Source organism: Rana temporaria, chromosome 4 (genome assembly GCF_905171775.1).
Source record: "Rana temporaria chromosome 4, aRanTem1.1, whole genome shotgun sequence".
NCBI lineage: Eukaryota > Metazoa > Chordata > Amphibia > Anura > Ranidae > Rana > Rana temporaria.
This window is the reverse complement of record NC_053492.1, coordinates 12,641,333-12,658,736: the sequence shown is the minus strand read 5'-3', so window position 1 is coordinate 12,658,736 and position 17,404 is coordinate 12,641,333. Positions and strand designations below refer to the sequence as shown.

At 46.6% G+C, this 17,404-nt stretch overlaps 1 protein-coding gene and 1 pseudogene across 1 annotated transcript; one reads left to right on the top strand and one right to left on the bottom strand.

Annotated features, from left to right (window-relative positions):
* The first annotated feature begins 2,817 nt into the window (after window positions 1-2,817).
* Window positions 2,818-2,924, top strand: LOC120938674 (annotated as a pseudogene).
* Window positions 2,925-12,295: 9,371 nt separating this feature from the next.
* LOC120935927 (gastrula zinc finger protein XlCGF17.1-like) lies at window positions 12,296-16,169 on the bottom strand. Its single transcript, XM_040347956.1, has 3 exons — window positions 16,136-16,169; window positions 15,842-15,980; window positions 12,296-13,419 (listed from the first exon to the last, which is right to left on the bottom strand). The coding sequence occupies exons 2-3, from the start codon at window positions 15,966-15,968 to the stop codon at window positions 12,515-12,517; spliced, it is 1,032 nt and encodes a 343-aa protein (XP_040203890.1). The 5' UTR covers window positions 15,969-15,980; window positions 16,136-16,169; the 3' UTR covers window positions 12,296-12,514.
* Between the last annotated feature and the right edge of the window lie 1,235 nt (window positions 16,170-17,404).

The following is a 17,404-nucleotide window of genomic DNA, read 5'->3' as shown; positions in this document are numbered from 1 at the left end:
ATTGTGTCTGCAGCAGAGAAGGGGGTTTATCTGAAAAGAAAAGAAGATCTAATGTGCAGGACGGGAATCAGTACAAGGAGGAGGCTTATCAACCTATAACGCCACTCATCTCCAGCCCTACTCTGGACCAATCAGAGTGCAGTAACAGAGCAGAAGAATATACACTGCTCAAAAAAATTAAAGGAACACTTTGAAAACATATCAGATGTTCAACAGGCAAAAATCTCATGCTGGATATTTATACTAATATGGACTGGGTAAAGTGTTAGGAATGAAAGGATGGCACATCATTTGATGGAAATTAAAATTATCCACCTACAGAGGGCTGAATTCAAAGACACCCCAAAAATCAAAGTGAAAATATTATGCAGCAAGCTCGTCCATTTTGCTGAAATTTCATTGCAACAACTCAAAATGGTCCTCGGTAGTTTGTATAGACCCCAAGTGCTTGTATGCATGCCTGACAACATCAGGGAATGCTCCTAATGAGACGACGGGTGGTGTCCTGGGGTATTTCCTCCCAGATCTGGACCAGAGCATCACTGAGCTCCTGAACAGACTGAGGTGCAACCGAAACATAATGTCCCAGAGGTGTTTTTTGGATTTAGGTCAGGTGAGCTTGTGGGCCATTCAATGGTATACATTTCTTCATCCTCCAGGAACTGGCTGCATGCTCTCGCCACATGAGGCCGGGCATTGTCGTGCACCAGGAGGAACCCAGGCCAGGACCCACTGCACCAGCGTTGGGTCTGACAATGGGTCCAAGGATTTCAGCCCGATACCTAATAGCAGTCAGGGTGCCATTGTGTAGCCTGTAGAGGTCTGTGCGTCTCTCCATGGATATGCCTCCCCAGACCATCACTGACCCACCACCAAACTGGTCATGCTGAACGATGTTACAGGCAGCATAAAGTTCTCTGCGGCATCTCCAGACCCTTTCACGTCTGTCACATATGCTCAGGGTGAACCTGCTCTCATCTGTGAAAAGCATGGGGCGCCAGTGGCGGACCTGCCAATTCTGGTGTTCAATGGAAAATGGCAATCAAGCTCCACAGTGTCCGACAGTGAGCACAAAGCACACTAGAGGACGTCGGGGGCCCTCAGGCAACCCCCATGAAGTCTGTTTCTGATTGTTTGGTCAGAGACATTCACACCAGTGGCCTGCTGGAGGTCATTTTGTAGGGCTCTGGCAGTGCTCATCCTGTTCCTCCTTGCACAAATGAGCAGATAACGGTCCTGCTGATGGGTTAAGGACCTTCTACGCCTCTGTCCAGCTCGCCTAGAGTAACTGCCTGTCTCCTGGAATCTCCTCCATGCTCTTGAGACTGTGCTGGGGGACACCGCAAACCTTCTGGCAATGACACGTATTGATGTGCCATCCTGGAGGAGTTGGACTGCCTGTGCAACCTTTATAGGGTCCAAGTATCGCCTCATGCTACCAGTAGTGACACTGACCCTAGCCAAATGCAAAACTAGTGAAAAACAGTCAGAAAAGATGAATAGGGAGAAAATGTCAGACACCTGTTAATTTCAATTAACAGCAAAGCAGCTGAAACTGATTAACAACCCCCTCTGTATACTCCCCTCCCCCTCTGCTACTTAACTGACAAGATCAATATCCCAGGAGTTCTGATTCAAAAGTGTTCCTTTAATTTTTTTGAGCAGTGTATTTAGTGTTAATGACCCACCTGTGCTGATCTCTGTAGAAGTGTCCTCCTCTTTGAATGTCCTCGTCATTCCACGCTCCTCCGTATATTGCTGATCATCCCTCACATACGTCTCTTCTACTTTACTCTCAACTTTCATGTTCATCAGATCTTCACCCTAAACCAACAGAATGGCAAAAAATAACATCTGTAAAATATAAATATTTATGATGTGAGATCACATCAAAAATATCATCTTGTAGAATCCACACATCGTCTCCACATGTCAGAGAGTTCAATCACTTTATGTTCCGGACCATCAACTCCACCCACCTGATGATGGTGAGGGATGGTGTGATCTTCCTGTGGTAAATCCCGGGAATACAGAGGACGGGGACATCTCTCTGGTGGGTTCCCATTACTGGATCCATCTGTAGGAAACACACACACTGACTGAATAGATTGTTTCTATGTGTTTATTAGATGATGGGGGATCTAGGTGGAGCCTCCGTACTGCTCTCTCCTTTACAATAAAGTCTCCTCTTACCCGGTGATGTGAGGGGTGGCTGATTGTCCATCATGACGTCCTTGTAGAGATCCTTGTGTCCTTCTAAATACTCCCACTCCTCCATGGAGAAATAGACAGTGACATCCTGACACCTTATAGGAACCTGACACACACAATGATACAGTCACCATCCAGACACATCCCTTGTCTGTTACTGGATAATGTCCCAGAATTCCCGGCACCGCTCACCTCTCCTGTCAGCAGCTCCATCATCTTCTTGGTGACTTCTAGAATCTTCTCCATGTTGTGTCTCTCAGGTTTTAGGGAGTCACATGGAGGCACTGTGATGGTCATATGATCTCCTGACTTCAGAAAACGAAATCTCTGTATTGGAAAACCAATAGGAATATCATGTTACAATCCCAGAATCCTCCTCACCTCTCCGGTCAGGTTTGTGTTTTATTAATAGAGATAAGAGTGATGTCATGCGACCTCCCAGAATCCTCCTTACCTTTCCGGTCAGCAGGTAGATGATCTCCAGGGTGAGGTTTAGTATCCTCTCAGTCATGTGACTCCGGTCCTCCTCCATCCTCATTGATGTGGTCTTGTGATCTATGTAGGTTTCTCTGTAGACGGATAGCAGAGAATAATCAGACAATATTGGTCGCTTCTCTGCCTTTTGGCTAAGATCAAGTGTAGTATCTGTTCTTATCAGTTGTCAGAGGAGAGCTGAAGCACCTCCTACATGGGGAGGGTGGATGCAATCCAATGACGTCATTGCACCTGGAAGGATGGTTTCAGCAGGGACTACGCTGTGCTGCCCGATATATACTGGGGGCCGGTCAATGGTTGCGTTTGAGCCATCTGGAAGGGTGCTTCTGGTGAGGATGGGTGGCTGCACTTGGTCTGGTCTTTTTGCCGAGTTCTAGTCCGGCCTTCTGGCTGGCTGGTGTAAGTGCTGTCCCTGTCAGAGATCTGGTAGGATGAGCTGGTACTGCCCTGGGAGAAGACGGGGTAAGGCCATGCAAATCCAGCGGGTTGACGGGGGGTCTGGAAGGGCTAGTATCGGTGGAGGCTGCTAACCTGAGCGGGAGTTCTCCCTAAGAAAACCTTGAAGGGCTCCCTATCTGGCAGGGGTGGAGGGCTGCACTGGCCAGTCAGGGGGTTGGATATGGAACATGAAAAGCCTAAGGTGCATGTGCCCCTGGGCAGACCAGGGGTACCGGAAAAGTCACTGTGACTGAGGGTCACTTTGATTTGACTGGTACCACGGTCACTGCACCAATACACGCTTTTTTTAGCACCTGCCTCCTGGGCCGGGCCTTTTGGATAGGCCCGGAGGAATTTTTTTTTCCTGGTCGGAGGGCCTGGTCGTTGGAACAACACAATGACCACTTCTTTCACTCTCCACTATCCCTTTCCCCCACTTTATTTAACTTATTAGCCTATGTTTGTCACGTTTTTGTCTGTTGGTTTGTGCACGTTATTTGTTCACTGTGTGATTTGCGGGTCCTCGGGCCAGCCCTGAACGTCTTGGGAGTGGGTGGACATGGCCTTCTGGCTTAGTCCGCCTGCTATCATGGGGTCTCCCTTCGGGGGAGCCCCACCTAGTACTGGGAGGGTTCTGTTTCGGCAGACCCTCCAAGGAAGTTGGGTCCGTGTCGGCTTCGGATGCTCGGACCACAGTACCTCAGTCCCCGTCTGGAGAAAATATGTTGGAATGGGTGCGCTAGTTAGTAAATGTGATACATACTTGATAATTAAAATAAACAAATATATATATAAAAACACCTGTAATTCCTGAGGTAAAAAAGTCCTATAATTGCTGAGCTAAATTACAGTGATAGATAGCTCAGACTGCTGTGCAAAACGAATTCAAACTGTGATAATAAATCAAATCTTATTGGTGTAGATGAACACTCAAGAGAGAAAGTCTATTGCCAAACGAATCCTCAAGTGAAAAAAGGGGAGAGAAAGTTTTGCTTGGTGATGAATCAAATAAAGTGCTGCGTGCTGTGAGTACATTTGTAAAAACTTTCTCTCCCCTTTTTTCACTTGAGGATTCGTTTGGCAATAGACTTTCTCTCTTGAGTGTTCATCTACACCAATAAGATTTGATTTATTATCACAGTTTGAATTCGTTTTGCACAGCAGTCTGAGCTATCTATCACTGTAATTTAGCTCAGCAATTATAGGACTTTTTTACCTCAGGAATTACAGGTGTTTTTATATATATTTGTTTATTTTAATTATCAAGTATGTATCACATTTACTAACTAGCGCACCCATTCCAACATATTTTCTCACTGCATAATCTTCTGATTATTACTGGGTAGCAGCTTAAACACTTTTTATAAATTAAATTAATTTAATTTATTGGCGCGAGATACCACACATACAGTCCCCGTCTGGAGCCTAATGCCCCGGGGGATCAGGGTTTGGGTCCTTTTTCACAGGAGGACCACTTGATGTTGCACCCGTCTGCACGTTTTTGTGACTACTCTTTATGTGTGTGCACATTTTTTCTGTACCAGGTGAAGTTTTTGGGTGTGTTACACACGCCATAGGCTTTTAAAAAAATATATATATATATTGGTTGTACAATATTAGGATGGGAATGTAAGGGGTTAATGTGCTGACAATATTTCCTGCATGGTGATCACTTCTGCTCTTACACATCTGTAGCCCTCTCCAGGTCAATGGGGTGTTTATTTTTGTTCTCTCTCTTATTGTCTCACCTAAACAACAATCTGGTCTTAATCTGTACAGCTCTGACCTCTCTTGCAGTGTGTAGGCAGCATGCAGAGGTGAGATCAGTGGGGGAGCAAAGTATTTACATTCTTCTTTAGTTGGAACCTAGCAGAACGGAATCCTGCCACCTCCAGCACTGGCCTTTTGCCTGCTGCTTACTAGTCTCACTTGCAAACACAGAAGCCAGACTTTGTGTGTACAATTATGCCGAGCACACACGGTTGAAATTTCCTTATGGAAAAGGTCAGACGGAATTTTTTCATCGGATATTCCGACCGTGTGTATGCCCCATTGGACTTTTTTCGTCTGAAAGAGAACATGTTCTCTTTTTTTCCGTTCATCTGTATGGAATTCCGATGGAGAAAAAACCATGCATGCTCGGAAACAATTTGACACATGCTCGGAAGCATTGAACTTCATTTTCCTAGACTCGTCGTAGTGTTGTATGTCACCGCGTTTGGTTGGAATTTGGTGTGTAAGTGTGTATGCAAAAAAGCTTTAGCGGAATTTCGTCTGAAAAACCCGTCTGAGTTTACTCCGAGGGAAAAAACGGCCGTGTGTACGCAGCATTACCCACCCTGCCTTGCATATTCTTATGAGAGCAGAAGAGGGGGCGGTAAATGTGGAGCTCAAGTGGTTAAAGGAATTTGTACATTTGTAATTGCTGCTGCCTGCCAAACTTTGGCACATGTTCCCCAGGGTAGTGCCCGGTCCCCCCATACCATGTGTCTGACAATTTCTTGCCTATTACCCTAGAAAACGACCATTACTGGTCTTTTTTTTTTACAATCAGCTCCCACTGTCTTCAATAAGGATGAGTTTAGGCGTGTTCGCACAGCCCACGTGCAGAGCCCGCCAGGAAGTCGGCACTGTGTTGTGCTAAACACAGGCAGTGAGACATTTCCCGATCACTGCAGCCGTGCATCAGGACCATGTCTCCCTGCCTGTGATTAGCGCAGCGCAACGCAGACTTCCTGGCGAGCTCTGCACGTGGGGTTTGCGAACACGCCGGCGCTCATCTTTAGTCTTCAATGGGGTTCAGATTCGGCACTTAAACTCAAGTTATGCTCTGTAGACCCGTCTCACACCAAGCCCAGGTATGTTAATCTCATCTCCAGTGAGAAGGTGACACATCTCCAAAATGAAGAGAATGTTCCCGCCCTGTAGGTGGGAAATGTTCTGACCCTGAAGGGGTTAATCTAGGTTTCCACACTATATATGTGTGTATCATCATCTGCTGGAGATAAAAGACATCACAGAGCCTATGGAGGAAGAGGACGGACATGACGGGGTTACTGGGTGTAAATAGAAAATAAGATCTTATTACCTCCTCTGCTTCCACTTACAGCAATGTCTGCTTTCTGCTTCCTCCCAACTCGCCTCTCACCTGGAAAATCCTGTCTGAACCTGACATCACTTCCTGTCTGAACCTGACATCACTTCCTTTCTGAACCTGACATCACTTCCCCCCAGTACCTGACATCGCTTTCTGTCTGTTCTCCATAGGGTCTTCGTGGGTAGGGATGAGCTTCGTGTTTGAGTCGAACTCACGTTCGACTCGAACATCGTATGTTCGACCGTTCGCACCAAATTCGAGTGGTGTGTCACGGCCCATAATTCACTGTGGCATTGCTGGCTGATGATTGGCCAAGCATGCACTATGACCCCCATGCTTGGCCAATCACAGCTTGCAAAAAACGGAGAGCCATAATTGGCCAAAGCCAGGGTGGCTTTTGCCAATTATGGCTCAGGGGGTTTATTACACGCCCCACACTATAGAAGGCCGCCTGCAAGTCGGCCTTGTGTAGTGTGTTTCGGTGGTTGAGACAGAGAGAGAGTGTCATTTATTGCAGGTAGATAGAGCAGGCAGGCTAGTCAGTTATCATTACAGTGTGTGGAGGATATATATGGATATGCTGTCCGTTTGAAGGTTCTGGTGCGAACCGAACGGGGGGGTGTTCAGCTCATCCCTATTCGTGGGTAGAAGTGAGATCACCACCTTGATGAGCTTGGAGGAACTGTAGCCCTGAGAAACATTTCATAATGTGAACACGGCCTTATCATTGTTGTCAGGTGTCCCAGATCCTCAGGATTTTGACTAGTGTCCCACTGCGTCCTCATCCTGCAGGATCCAGGACGTTGTGACTGCTGGAACACTCTCTGGGTTCTATGACCAGGCACTGTAATTATCCACTTGCCATCAAATCACGTATATGTACGTCATTTGACTTCAAGTGGTTATATCGGGATGATGCCTACAGTTGCAGGCATCATCCTGGTGTTTTCTTTTCAGCCAGTGGTCAGCTTTCTTGTAAAAACAATCCTAATGTTTAATTAGTGTCCCATTCTTCCCGCCGCCTTCCGCAGCTCTCCCGGGTCCTCCCGTCCCACCGACCAGAAGGTGTTTGACGAGTTCTATGGTAAAGGAAACCAGACGCAACAAGCATTTTACTCACTTCCGTTTTCCCGGATGTAAACAGCGCAATTTTTATATTTGAAAATCATTTGAACTAGGGTTACCACCTGTCCGGGATTCACCTGGACAGTCCGGGTTTTGACTTATGTGTCCGGGTTTCGTACTGCCTGAAACCCAGACACAACATTCATAATGGACTCTGGCTTACCAAGTAACTGAGTACCAGAACCACCAAGTGCATAGGGGTGCACATGAGCCCCATCCCTATACACCACCAGGAGAGGAGAGAGCGCTTGACCGTTTCCAGCGGAGATTCCTCCTCCGGATTTGGATCCGATGGCTTGTACTCACCTTCGGATCAAAATCCGCGCGGAATTCATCCGCAGTGACGTGTCGCGCCGTCGCCGCTATGATGACGCGGCGACGCTGGAGGGTAAGTACTTCCACGAATGCGTCGAATCATTACGACGCATGCGAGGGAGGGGAGCGGACGGATTGATCCGGTGAGTCTGTACAGACCACCGGATCAATCCGCTGGTCCCGATTCAAGCGGATAGATTTCTTAGCATGCTAAGAAATTTCTATCCGCTTGAAATGGTCCGGCCCGAGGAATATCCGTGGATAAATATCCGCTAGGCCGTACAGACGAACGGATTTGTCCGCTGGAACTGATCCGCGGATCAATTCCAGCGGATAGATCCGGTCGTGTGTACGAGGCCTAAGGTAAGAGAGACTCAGATGTAAAGGGTGCCCTGTGGATTCTGATGTAAGTGGGCTTTGGGAACCCTAATTTAAGGGGGAATTATGGAAACTCTAATGTAAGTGCGGGGTTGGTGAGCAGAAACCCCTTACATCAGAGTCCACGGCATTCCCCCTTAAAAAAATGTTTTTATGTGTGCCGCTATAGTGTTCAGGTTTGGCTTGAAGAAAAGGTGGCGACCCAAATCTGAACACAAACGATGTTGGTGTGATCAGATGCTTGTAAGGGAAGAGGAGACATCTGGGGTCTAAATATATATATATAAACTGTTTGGGAGCATTAAGGAATTTTCTAGCAAAAAGTACAGATTTACTTTACTTGTAAACAAAAAGTGTCAGAAAAAGGCCTGGTCTTCAAGTGGTTATACCACCAAAATGATACTGATGGTCGAGGACGTCCCCGAAGAGGTACTTGGAGCAGTAAAGCTGCCACAAGAGAGCCAGGGGGATGAATGTTATGTTTGTTCATATTGATGGTGAGAACCCCCTTTGTGAGAAGACATGAAATTTAACTTTCTTTTAAATAAAAGTGGGGGAGAAAAAGCCCTGAAAGATATTTCTGGCGTGGAGTACTCAGCTACAAAACCCCAACGTGTCACACATTGTACCCACAAAATACTCCTAATTAAAGTGGAGGTTCACCCAAAAACTCAATTTTTACATTAGATTGAGGCTCATTTTGTCAAGGGGAATCGGGTGTTTTTTTTTTTAAATCGAAGCAGTACTTACCGTTTTAGAGAGAGATCTTCTCCGCCGCTTCCGGGTATGGGCTGCGGGACTGGGCGTTCCTATTTGATTGACAGGCTTCCGACGGTCGCATACATCACGTCACGATTTTCTGAAAGTAGCCGAACGTCGGTGCGCAGGCGCCGTATAGAGCCGCACCGACGTTCGGCTTCTTTCGGCTACTCGTGACGCCCAGTCCCGAAGCCCATACCCGGAAGCGGCGGAGAAGATCGCTCTCTAAAACGGTAAGTACTGCTTCGATTTAAAAAAAAACACCCGATTCCCCTTGACAAAATGAGCCTCAATCTAATGTTAAAAATTGTTTTTCGGGTGAACTCCCGCTTTAAAGTGCCACACATACACAAATAAACCTCAGGACAAAGGATCTTTTTTTTTTTTTATTTAAACTTTTTTATTAAATATGTTTTTATGCACACACAAAAAACAATTATTTTGTCTGACTGAGCCCACTTTAAAAAATAATTTCATTAAAGCCAGTAACTCTTGGGACCATGAATACCTTGGTTGGACTATGTACATCATGATGTATAGAGTGCAGGGGTCAGGAGTAAGTAACAAACAGAACAAAATATGGATTAAAGCAGCCAGGATGAGTGCCAAAGTGTCATGTTCACATCACAGCCCCCCCCCCCCCCCTACATCAAAGTCCCTAGCTTTTACATCAGAGTCCCCGCCCCCCTCCACTTACATCAGAGTTTTCAGCATTCCCTTAGACATCAGGGTGTCCAAAGTAACCCTTTAAATCAGAGTCCCTAGATTCCCTCTTTACATCTGAGTTTCCATAGTTTCCCCCTTACATCAGTTACCAGAGTCCCTCCCACTTACATCAGAGTCTCCAGCATTCCCTTATTCATCTGGGTGTACAAAGTCCACCTTTAAATCAGAGTCCCTAGATTCCCTCTTTACATCAGAGTATCCATAGTTTCCCCCTTACATCAGTTACCAGAGTCCCTAGCATTCCCTTAGTCATCAGGGTGTACAAAGTCCCCCTTTAAATCAGAGTCCCTAGCTTCCCTCTTTACATCAGTGTATCCAGTGTTTCCCCCTTACATTAGAGCAGGGGTTTTCAAACTTTCTGAACAGGGGGCCAGTTTACTGTCCCTCAGACTTTGGGGGGGGGGGGGGCCGTACTGTGGCCATTGGAAGTAGAAAAGGTCCCAACGTCAGTGGGAATAAACAATGTGCCATCTTTGATGTCAGTGAGAAGAATTGTGCTCCATCATTGGTGTCATTGGGAGGAATTGCCGTTTTTTTACCAAAAATATGTAGCAGAATACATATTGGCCTAAACCAGTGGTCTCCAAACTCTGGCCTGGGGGCCAGATGGGGCCCTTCGCTTGCATGAATCTGGCCCTTGCGGCACTATTTCATCCACTGACACCAATGAAGGGGCTCAATTCCTCCCAAGGACACCAACAATGGGGCTTAATGACATCACGTGGCACAGTTCCTTCCATTAACGACAACAACAATGGAGCCCAATTACACCATTGATGGGGCACAATTCCTCTCATTGACACCAAAGATAGGGCATTGTTTACTCCCACTAATGCCACAACATTTTCTATTCCCGATGGTCCTAGCTAGGCCCCCACAAAGTCTGAAGGACAATAAACTTGCTCTTTGTTTGGAAAGTTTGGAGACTCCTGGCCTAAATTGATAAATTAGTTTTTTGACAATTTTATTTGTTTTGGCATATCTATTATAGCAAAAAGTTAAAAGAAAAAAAGGTGATCAAATACAACCTAAAGAAAGCTCTATTTGTGGGAAAAAGAGTCATCAATTTTATTTGGGTACAACGTTGCACGACCGCGCAATTGTCATTTAAAGCGACGCAGTGCCGTATTGCAAAAAATGGCCTGGTCATTAAGGGGGTAAATCCTTCCAGGGCTGAAGTGGTTAAATCAGATCCTCTTTATGCCAGTGTTCCCACTCAGTGACAGAAGGGGGGGGGGGAAGAGAAAGGGAGGGTGGGGCACAGTAAGGGCATGTTCACACTAGCGATGGGGGGCGGTAAAACCCTACAGATGAGCCATTCTTCTAACGCCCCCCAACCATTATGCCCTTTAGCTGCAGAGGCAATGGGGTGCTTGAGTAAAAAAGCCCTAAGATTGAGATGCTGCTTCCACTTCCTGACCAAGAGACTGGCCCCAGCAGAGTGGCCAGGCGGGAGCAACTGCCCTCAACAGAATGACCGCCTCCCACAGGACACATAGACTGCTCCCCACAGAGATATTGCCAATGCCCCCACAGATATTAACAGTGCTCCCACAGACTCTGCCCATGCCAGTGTGCCCCCAGAGAGACTGCCAGCACTTCCATAAGGACTACCACACAGAGAAATAATGTTCCCACAGAGACAGCCCCCACCAAACACACACTAAGAGACAGTTGCAGATGGTATCTAATAATGTGATGTACAACTAGAGCACAGTACTCTTAGTACAAGCAGTTACCAACCTAGCTAGTGTGAACTTGAAGTAAGCCTTAAACAAGGCAATCTGGGCAAGCTGTGGGCTGGGCAAAGCAGACTGTTTTGGCCATCCTCCTCCTCCCTCAACAAGTCCCAGCCTGGGCAATGCTTCTCTGAGAATGGCCTGGTGTGGTGGATGGCAGGAAAAGGTGCACCGGAGCACCCAATGTGTGCCATGACGTCACCACACAGGCATACACCAGGGCCTGACCTGAGGCCAAACACAGCAGTTTACCATCGGCTAGCTCCAGAACTGTTCACGCATGCACAGTTAAGAGCTGGCAATAAGGGGCTAGATTCAGGTAGCTGCACCCCTTCTTACGGCGGCGCAGCGTATCGTATTTACGCTGCGCCGCCGTAAGTTTGAGAGGCAAGTGCTGTATTCACAAAGCACTTGCCTCCTAACTTACGGCGGAGTAGCGTAAATGGGGCCGGCGTAAGCGCGCGTCATTCAAATGATGTTGAGGGGGGCGTGTTTTATTTAAATTAGGTTGACCTCGCGTATCCCAGTGAGCATGCTCGAAATTCCGACGCAAATCGTCATTGCTTTCGACGTGAAGGTAAATTACGTCCAGCCCTATTCGCGAACGACTTACGCAAACGACGTAATAAATTCAAATTTCGAAGCGGGAACGACGTCCATACTTAACATTGGCTGCGCCACCTAATAGCAGGAGCAACCTTACGCCGAAAAAGCCTAATGTAAACGACGTAAATAAATTGCGCCGGCCGTACATACGTTTGTGAATTGGCGCATGTAGGTAATTTGCATATTCTACGCCGAAAACAACGGAAGCGCCCCTAGCGGCCAGCGTAATATTGCACACAATTATACGCCGCCGCATTCAAGTAACGTCGGCGGAGGAAGCCTATTTTTTGAGCGTATCTGCCTTTGAGAATCGGCGCAACGATACGTCGGCGCAGATTTGAAATTACGGCAGCGTATATGGAGATACGCCACCGTAACAGCTACCTGAATCTAGCCCAAGCTGTTTTTCACAAACTCTGTACTTTTATCTAAGCAGCCTAACAACCTTTCTCAGAGAGATCCCACAGTCCGGGCAGGAATATGGCTTCTCCCCTGTGTGCGATCTCTGATGTATAACGTGATCTGATTCCTGTAAAAAAAATCCCACACTCACAGGAATAGGCTTCTCCTCTATGTGAGATGTTTGATGCATAACAAAATCGTATTCCTTTGTATAACATTTGCCTCACTCAGGACAAGAACACGGCTTCTCCCTTCTGTGAGATTTTTGATGTGTAACAAGAGCTGATTTAGTTGAAAAACATTTCCCACATTCTGAACACAAATGTGGCTTCTCCCCCGTGTGAATCCTCTGATGCCTGGAAAGACCATACTTATCTGAAAAACATTTCCCGCACTCAGAACAGGAATACGGCTTCTCCCCTGTGTGAGATCTTTGATGTATAACTAGACCTGATTTCCGTGAAAAACATTTCCAGCACTCAAGACAGGAATATAGCTTCTTCCCCTTGTGAGACCTCAGATGTATGTAAAGATGGGACAATTGTGAAAAAAAATTCCCACACTCAGGGCAGGTATACAGTTTCTCCCCAGTGTGAGATCTTTGATGTCTAACAAGGTCTGAATTCTGTGAAAAACATTTCCCACACTCAGGGCAGGAATACGGTTTCTCCCCCGTGTGAATCATCTGATGTCTGTAAAGACTGGACTTCTTCGAAAAACAATTCCCACACTCAGAGCAGGAATATGGCTTCTCGCCTGTGTGAGATCTCTGATGTATTAGTAGCTCCGATTTGTGTGAAAAACATTTCCCACACACAGAACAGGAATTAGACTTCCCACCCGTGTGAGATCTCTGATGTACAGCAAGACCTAATTCAGAGACAAAACTTCTCCCACATTCAGGACAGGAACATTTGTCCTCCCCCTGAATTCCGGCACCATCCCTCACAGTATGAGGTTGCTCAGAGTCAGAGGGATTTGACGGTCTATCCACACTGTGAAGTCCTCCATCCATAGCTGAGCTCATTGTCTTTTCTCCTGAACAATCTCTTGTGATGTCCTCATCTTCCATTTTACAACCTGGAGATAAAGTGAGATGATCCTTTGAGGGTTTTTCAATGGCGTGTCCTGGAAAAATTTAATAACATGATCAATAGTAAAAAGATGGTTTGTTCACTTAACTCAAGATTCCATCTGTATCAGGTAAATTTGAGCGAACAGATGTCTGTGGATGTTCCAGCCAATTGGGACCCTTCCACCCTTCAGTGGAAGGTCCTTTTATCCTCCTTCCAGATCACTTCTACATTTAAGCAGACTTGAGAGCAGGAACCAATGGGGACTAAGAGGTGCATGCTCTTTACACAACCACAAGCCTACTAGGCACTGGGTCAATGGCCTCTGATAATCAAGAGGTTCAGAGTCCACACTTGCAGACTCTTTAGCATGGAACAAGTGACCACAGGCCTAGACTTCTGTAACACGCACCTAAAGGGTGTTTGGAGAAGTCATTTCTACTGAAAAGATGGTTCAGTTTTTTAGGTTCCTAATTCATTTCCATGCCATGGGGATTATGAATTAAGTTTTATGTTAACCTTCAGCTACAATCCTGCTCGAAGAAGAGGGACCAAGGGACAATCTGTTATTATATCTGTACTCCTGTAACTAGAAGAAAAACACAACCTAATACTCCCAGATGAACCCCGGAATCTACATATACTAGGGTTGTCCCGATACCACTTTTTTAAGACCGAGTACAAGTACTCGCCGATACCGAATACCGATACATTTTTTAATGTCATGTGACAATTTTAATAATGGGCATGACAGGGGGCACTGACGGATGGATGGCACTGACACGGGGGCACTGACAGATGAATGGCACTGACGGATGGATGGCACTGACGGGTGGATGGCGCTGACATGGGGGCACTGACGGATGAATGGCACTGACAGGGGGCTCTGACGGATGGATGGCACTGACAGGGGGCACTGACGGATGGATGGCACTGACAGGGGGCACTGATGGATGGATGGCACTGACAGGGGGCACTGACGGATGGATGGCACTGACGAATGGATGGCACTGACAGGGGGCACTGACGGATGGATGGCACTGACGGATGGATGGCACTGACAGGGGGGCACTGATGGATGGGTGGCACTGACAGGGGGGCACTGACGGATGGATGGCACTGACAGGGGGCACTGATGGATGGATGGCACTACTGACCACTGCTCTGTCCACTACACTATATACTGACCAATACTGACTTGTCTAAATTACTCTAACCTCTCTCTCTTTGAATGATAAACTAACCTGCAGCTTGTGTGTTCCATCAGCCTGGAGAAGGTGAAGAGAGGGTTTCCGGAGGAGAGGGGAACCCTGGAGGATGGGAACACAGCATATTGGTCCGGAGGCTAGAAGGAGGCGGGACCAGCCCCGCCGTGATCGTGGATAGGCTACAAGTACAAGTACTCGCACAAATGCACGGTTTCGGTCCCGATAACGATACTAGTATCGGTATCCGGACAACCCTAACATATACAGTGGTGAGCTCCCAGAGGTTGTTTCTCCAGAGGTTGGGCAAATGGCCTAACTAAATGGGTGTTCAACTGAGCTAAACCTCTGGCTGAAGAGACAAGAGAAACAAATAACAGCGGTATTACTGATGATGCGAATTGTGAGCGGACCCAATAAGGATTTGTCAAAACATGGGTCGGTATGTTTAATTACTTAACATTAGGGGGACTCATTTGGGTAGCTGGTTTCTGGGACCCCCTTATTTTAAAGGGACTTCTTGATTCCAGAAAATCCTCTACCTGCAGACCCCCACAACTACCGGGCCAGGTTTGTGGGAAAGAAGCCAATGTCCTCATTAAAATGGGGGCAAGATGCTTTGCTAGGGTGTCCCCCCTGGGAAGGTGCACTCCTCATGTTGAGGGCATGTGGCCCAGTAAAGTACAGGAGGGAGGGTGCATGCTCACCTCCCCCTTTTGGGCTAGCCAAAATGAATACTCGGAAAAGGGCCTAGTATGAATTTTGGGGGGACCCCATGTTTTTTTTTCTTGTATTTCAATTAGGGTTAGCCCTTGAAATCCAGACCAACTGGTTTAGTAGAAGTTGGGGAGACCCAACGTCCGGTTTGTTTTTGCTTGGTGTACCTTTTATATTCTAAATCAGACCCTAAGGACCAGGTAGTAATTCAAACCACATCTAAAGCCCATTCTGACTTTTTATCTTAACAAGACTGTTAATAGAGTTTTATGTACAGACCTCCGAAAGGTACAATCTGTGTTATCATATTTGTACTACTGTGCTGAAAACTACCAGCTGAACCCCAGAATCTACATAAATTATGTCCGAGTCCATAAATTGTGTCTTCAGCACAGAGAAGGGGTTTATCTGAGAGAAAAGAAGATCCAATGTGCAGGACGGGTATCAGTGACTATTGTCAGCCTACTACTGGTTGAAATAATCTTCCGCTCCACTCTGGACCAATCAGTGTGCAGTAACAGAGCAGAGATAACAGAAGAATATATTATGGCTCACCTGTGCTGATCTCTGTAGGAGTGTCCTCCTCTTTGAATGTCCTCGTCATTCCATCCTCCTCCTCCGTATATTGCTGATCATCCCTCACATACGTCTCTTCTACTTCACCCTCAACTTTCATGTTCATCAGATCTTCACCCTAAACCAACAGAATGGCAGAAAATAACATCTGTAACATAGAAGTATTTATGATGTGAGATCACATAGAAAATACCATCTTGTAGAGTCCACACATCATCTCCACATGTCAGAGCGTTCAATCACTTTATGTTCCCGACCCTCAACTCCACCTACCTGATGATGGTGAGTGATGGTGTGATCTTCCTGTGTGGAATCCCGGGAATACAGAGGACGGGGATGTCTCTCTGGTGGGTTTATGTAGATGGATGACTCCACCATGGTGTCCTGGTACTGATTTTTGTTTACCTTTAGAGACTCTGACTTCTCCATCATCCCATCCTCATCCTCCTCCTCCCGGATCTCTACTTTAACATCAACTTTGGAATCTCTCAGGTCTCCACTCTGAATATATAATAAAAATGACATCAATTGTAACAATGGAGATAAAGTACAGATCCTAATGATACTATCAGTGATTGTTCCTCATCTACCTGATGATGGTGAGGGATGGTGTGATCTTCCTGTGTGGAATCCCTGGAATACAGAGGACGGGGACATCTCTCTGGTGGGTTCCCATTACTGGATCCATCTGTAGGAAACACACACACTGACTGAATACATTGGCCCGGATTCAGAAAGGAGATACGACGGCGTATCTCCGGATACGCCGTCGGAACTCTGAGTGTGCGGGGTCGTAACTATGCGACTGATTCATAGAATCAGTTACGCATAGATTTCCCTAAGATCCGATCGGCGTAAGTGTCTTAGGCTGCATATTTACGATGGCCGCTAGGTGGCGCTTCCGTATATTTACGCAAGGAATATGCTAATTAGGTAGATACGCTGATTCAGAAACGTACGTCCGCCCGGCGCATTTTTTTACGTTGTTTGCATTCGGCTTTTTCCGGCGTAAAGTTACCCCTGCTATATGAGGGGTATCCTATGTTAAGTATGGACGTCGTTCCACGTTGAATTTAGAAAATTTTACGTCGTTTGCGTATAGGGCTGTACGGAAATTACGTTCACGTCTAAAGCATTGACGATTTGCCGCGTAATTTCGAGCATGCGCACTGGGATTTTTTCACGAACGGCGCATGCGCCGTTCATAAAAAAACGTCAGATACGCGGGGTCACATGTAATTTAAATAAAACACGCCCACATCATCCACATTTGAATTAGGCGGGCTTGTGCCGACACACATACGTTACGCCGCCGTAACATAGGGCGCAAGTTCTTTCTGAATACGGAACTTGCGCCCTAATTTACGTCGGCGTAACGTATCTGCGATACGTTACGCCCGCCGATAGACAATTCTATCTGAATCCGGGCCAGAGTTTCTATGTGTTTATCAGATGATGGGGGATCTAGGTGGACCCTCCGTACTGCTCTCTCCTTTACAATAAAGTCTCCTCTTACCCGGTGATGTGAGGGACGGCTGAGTC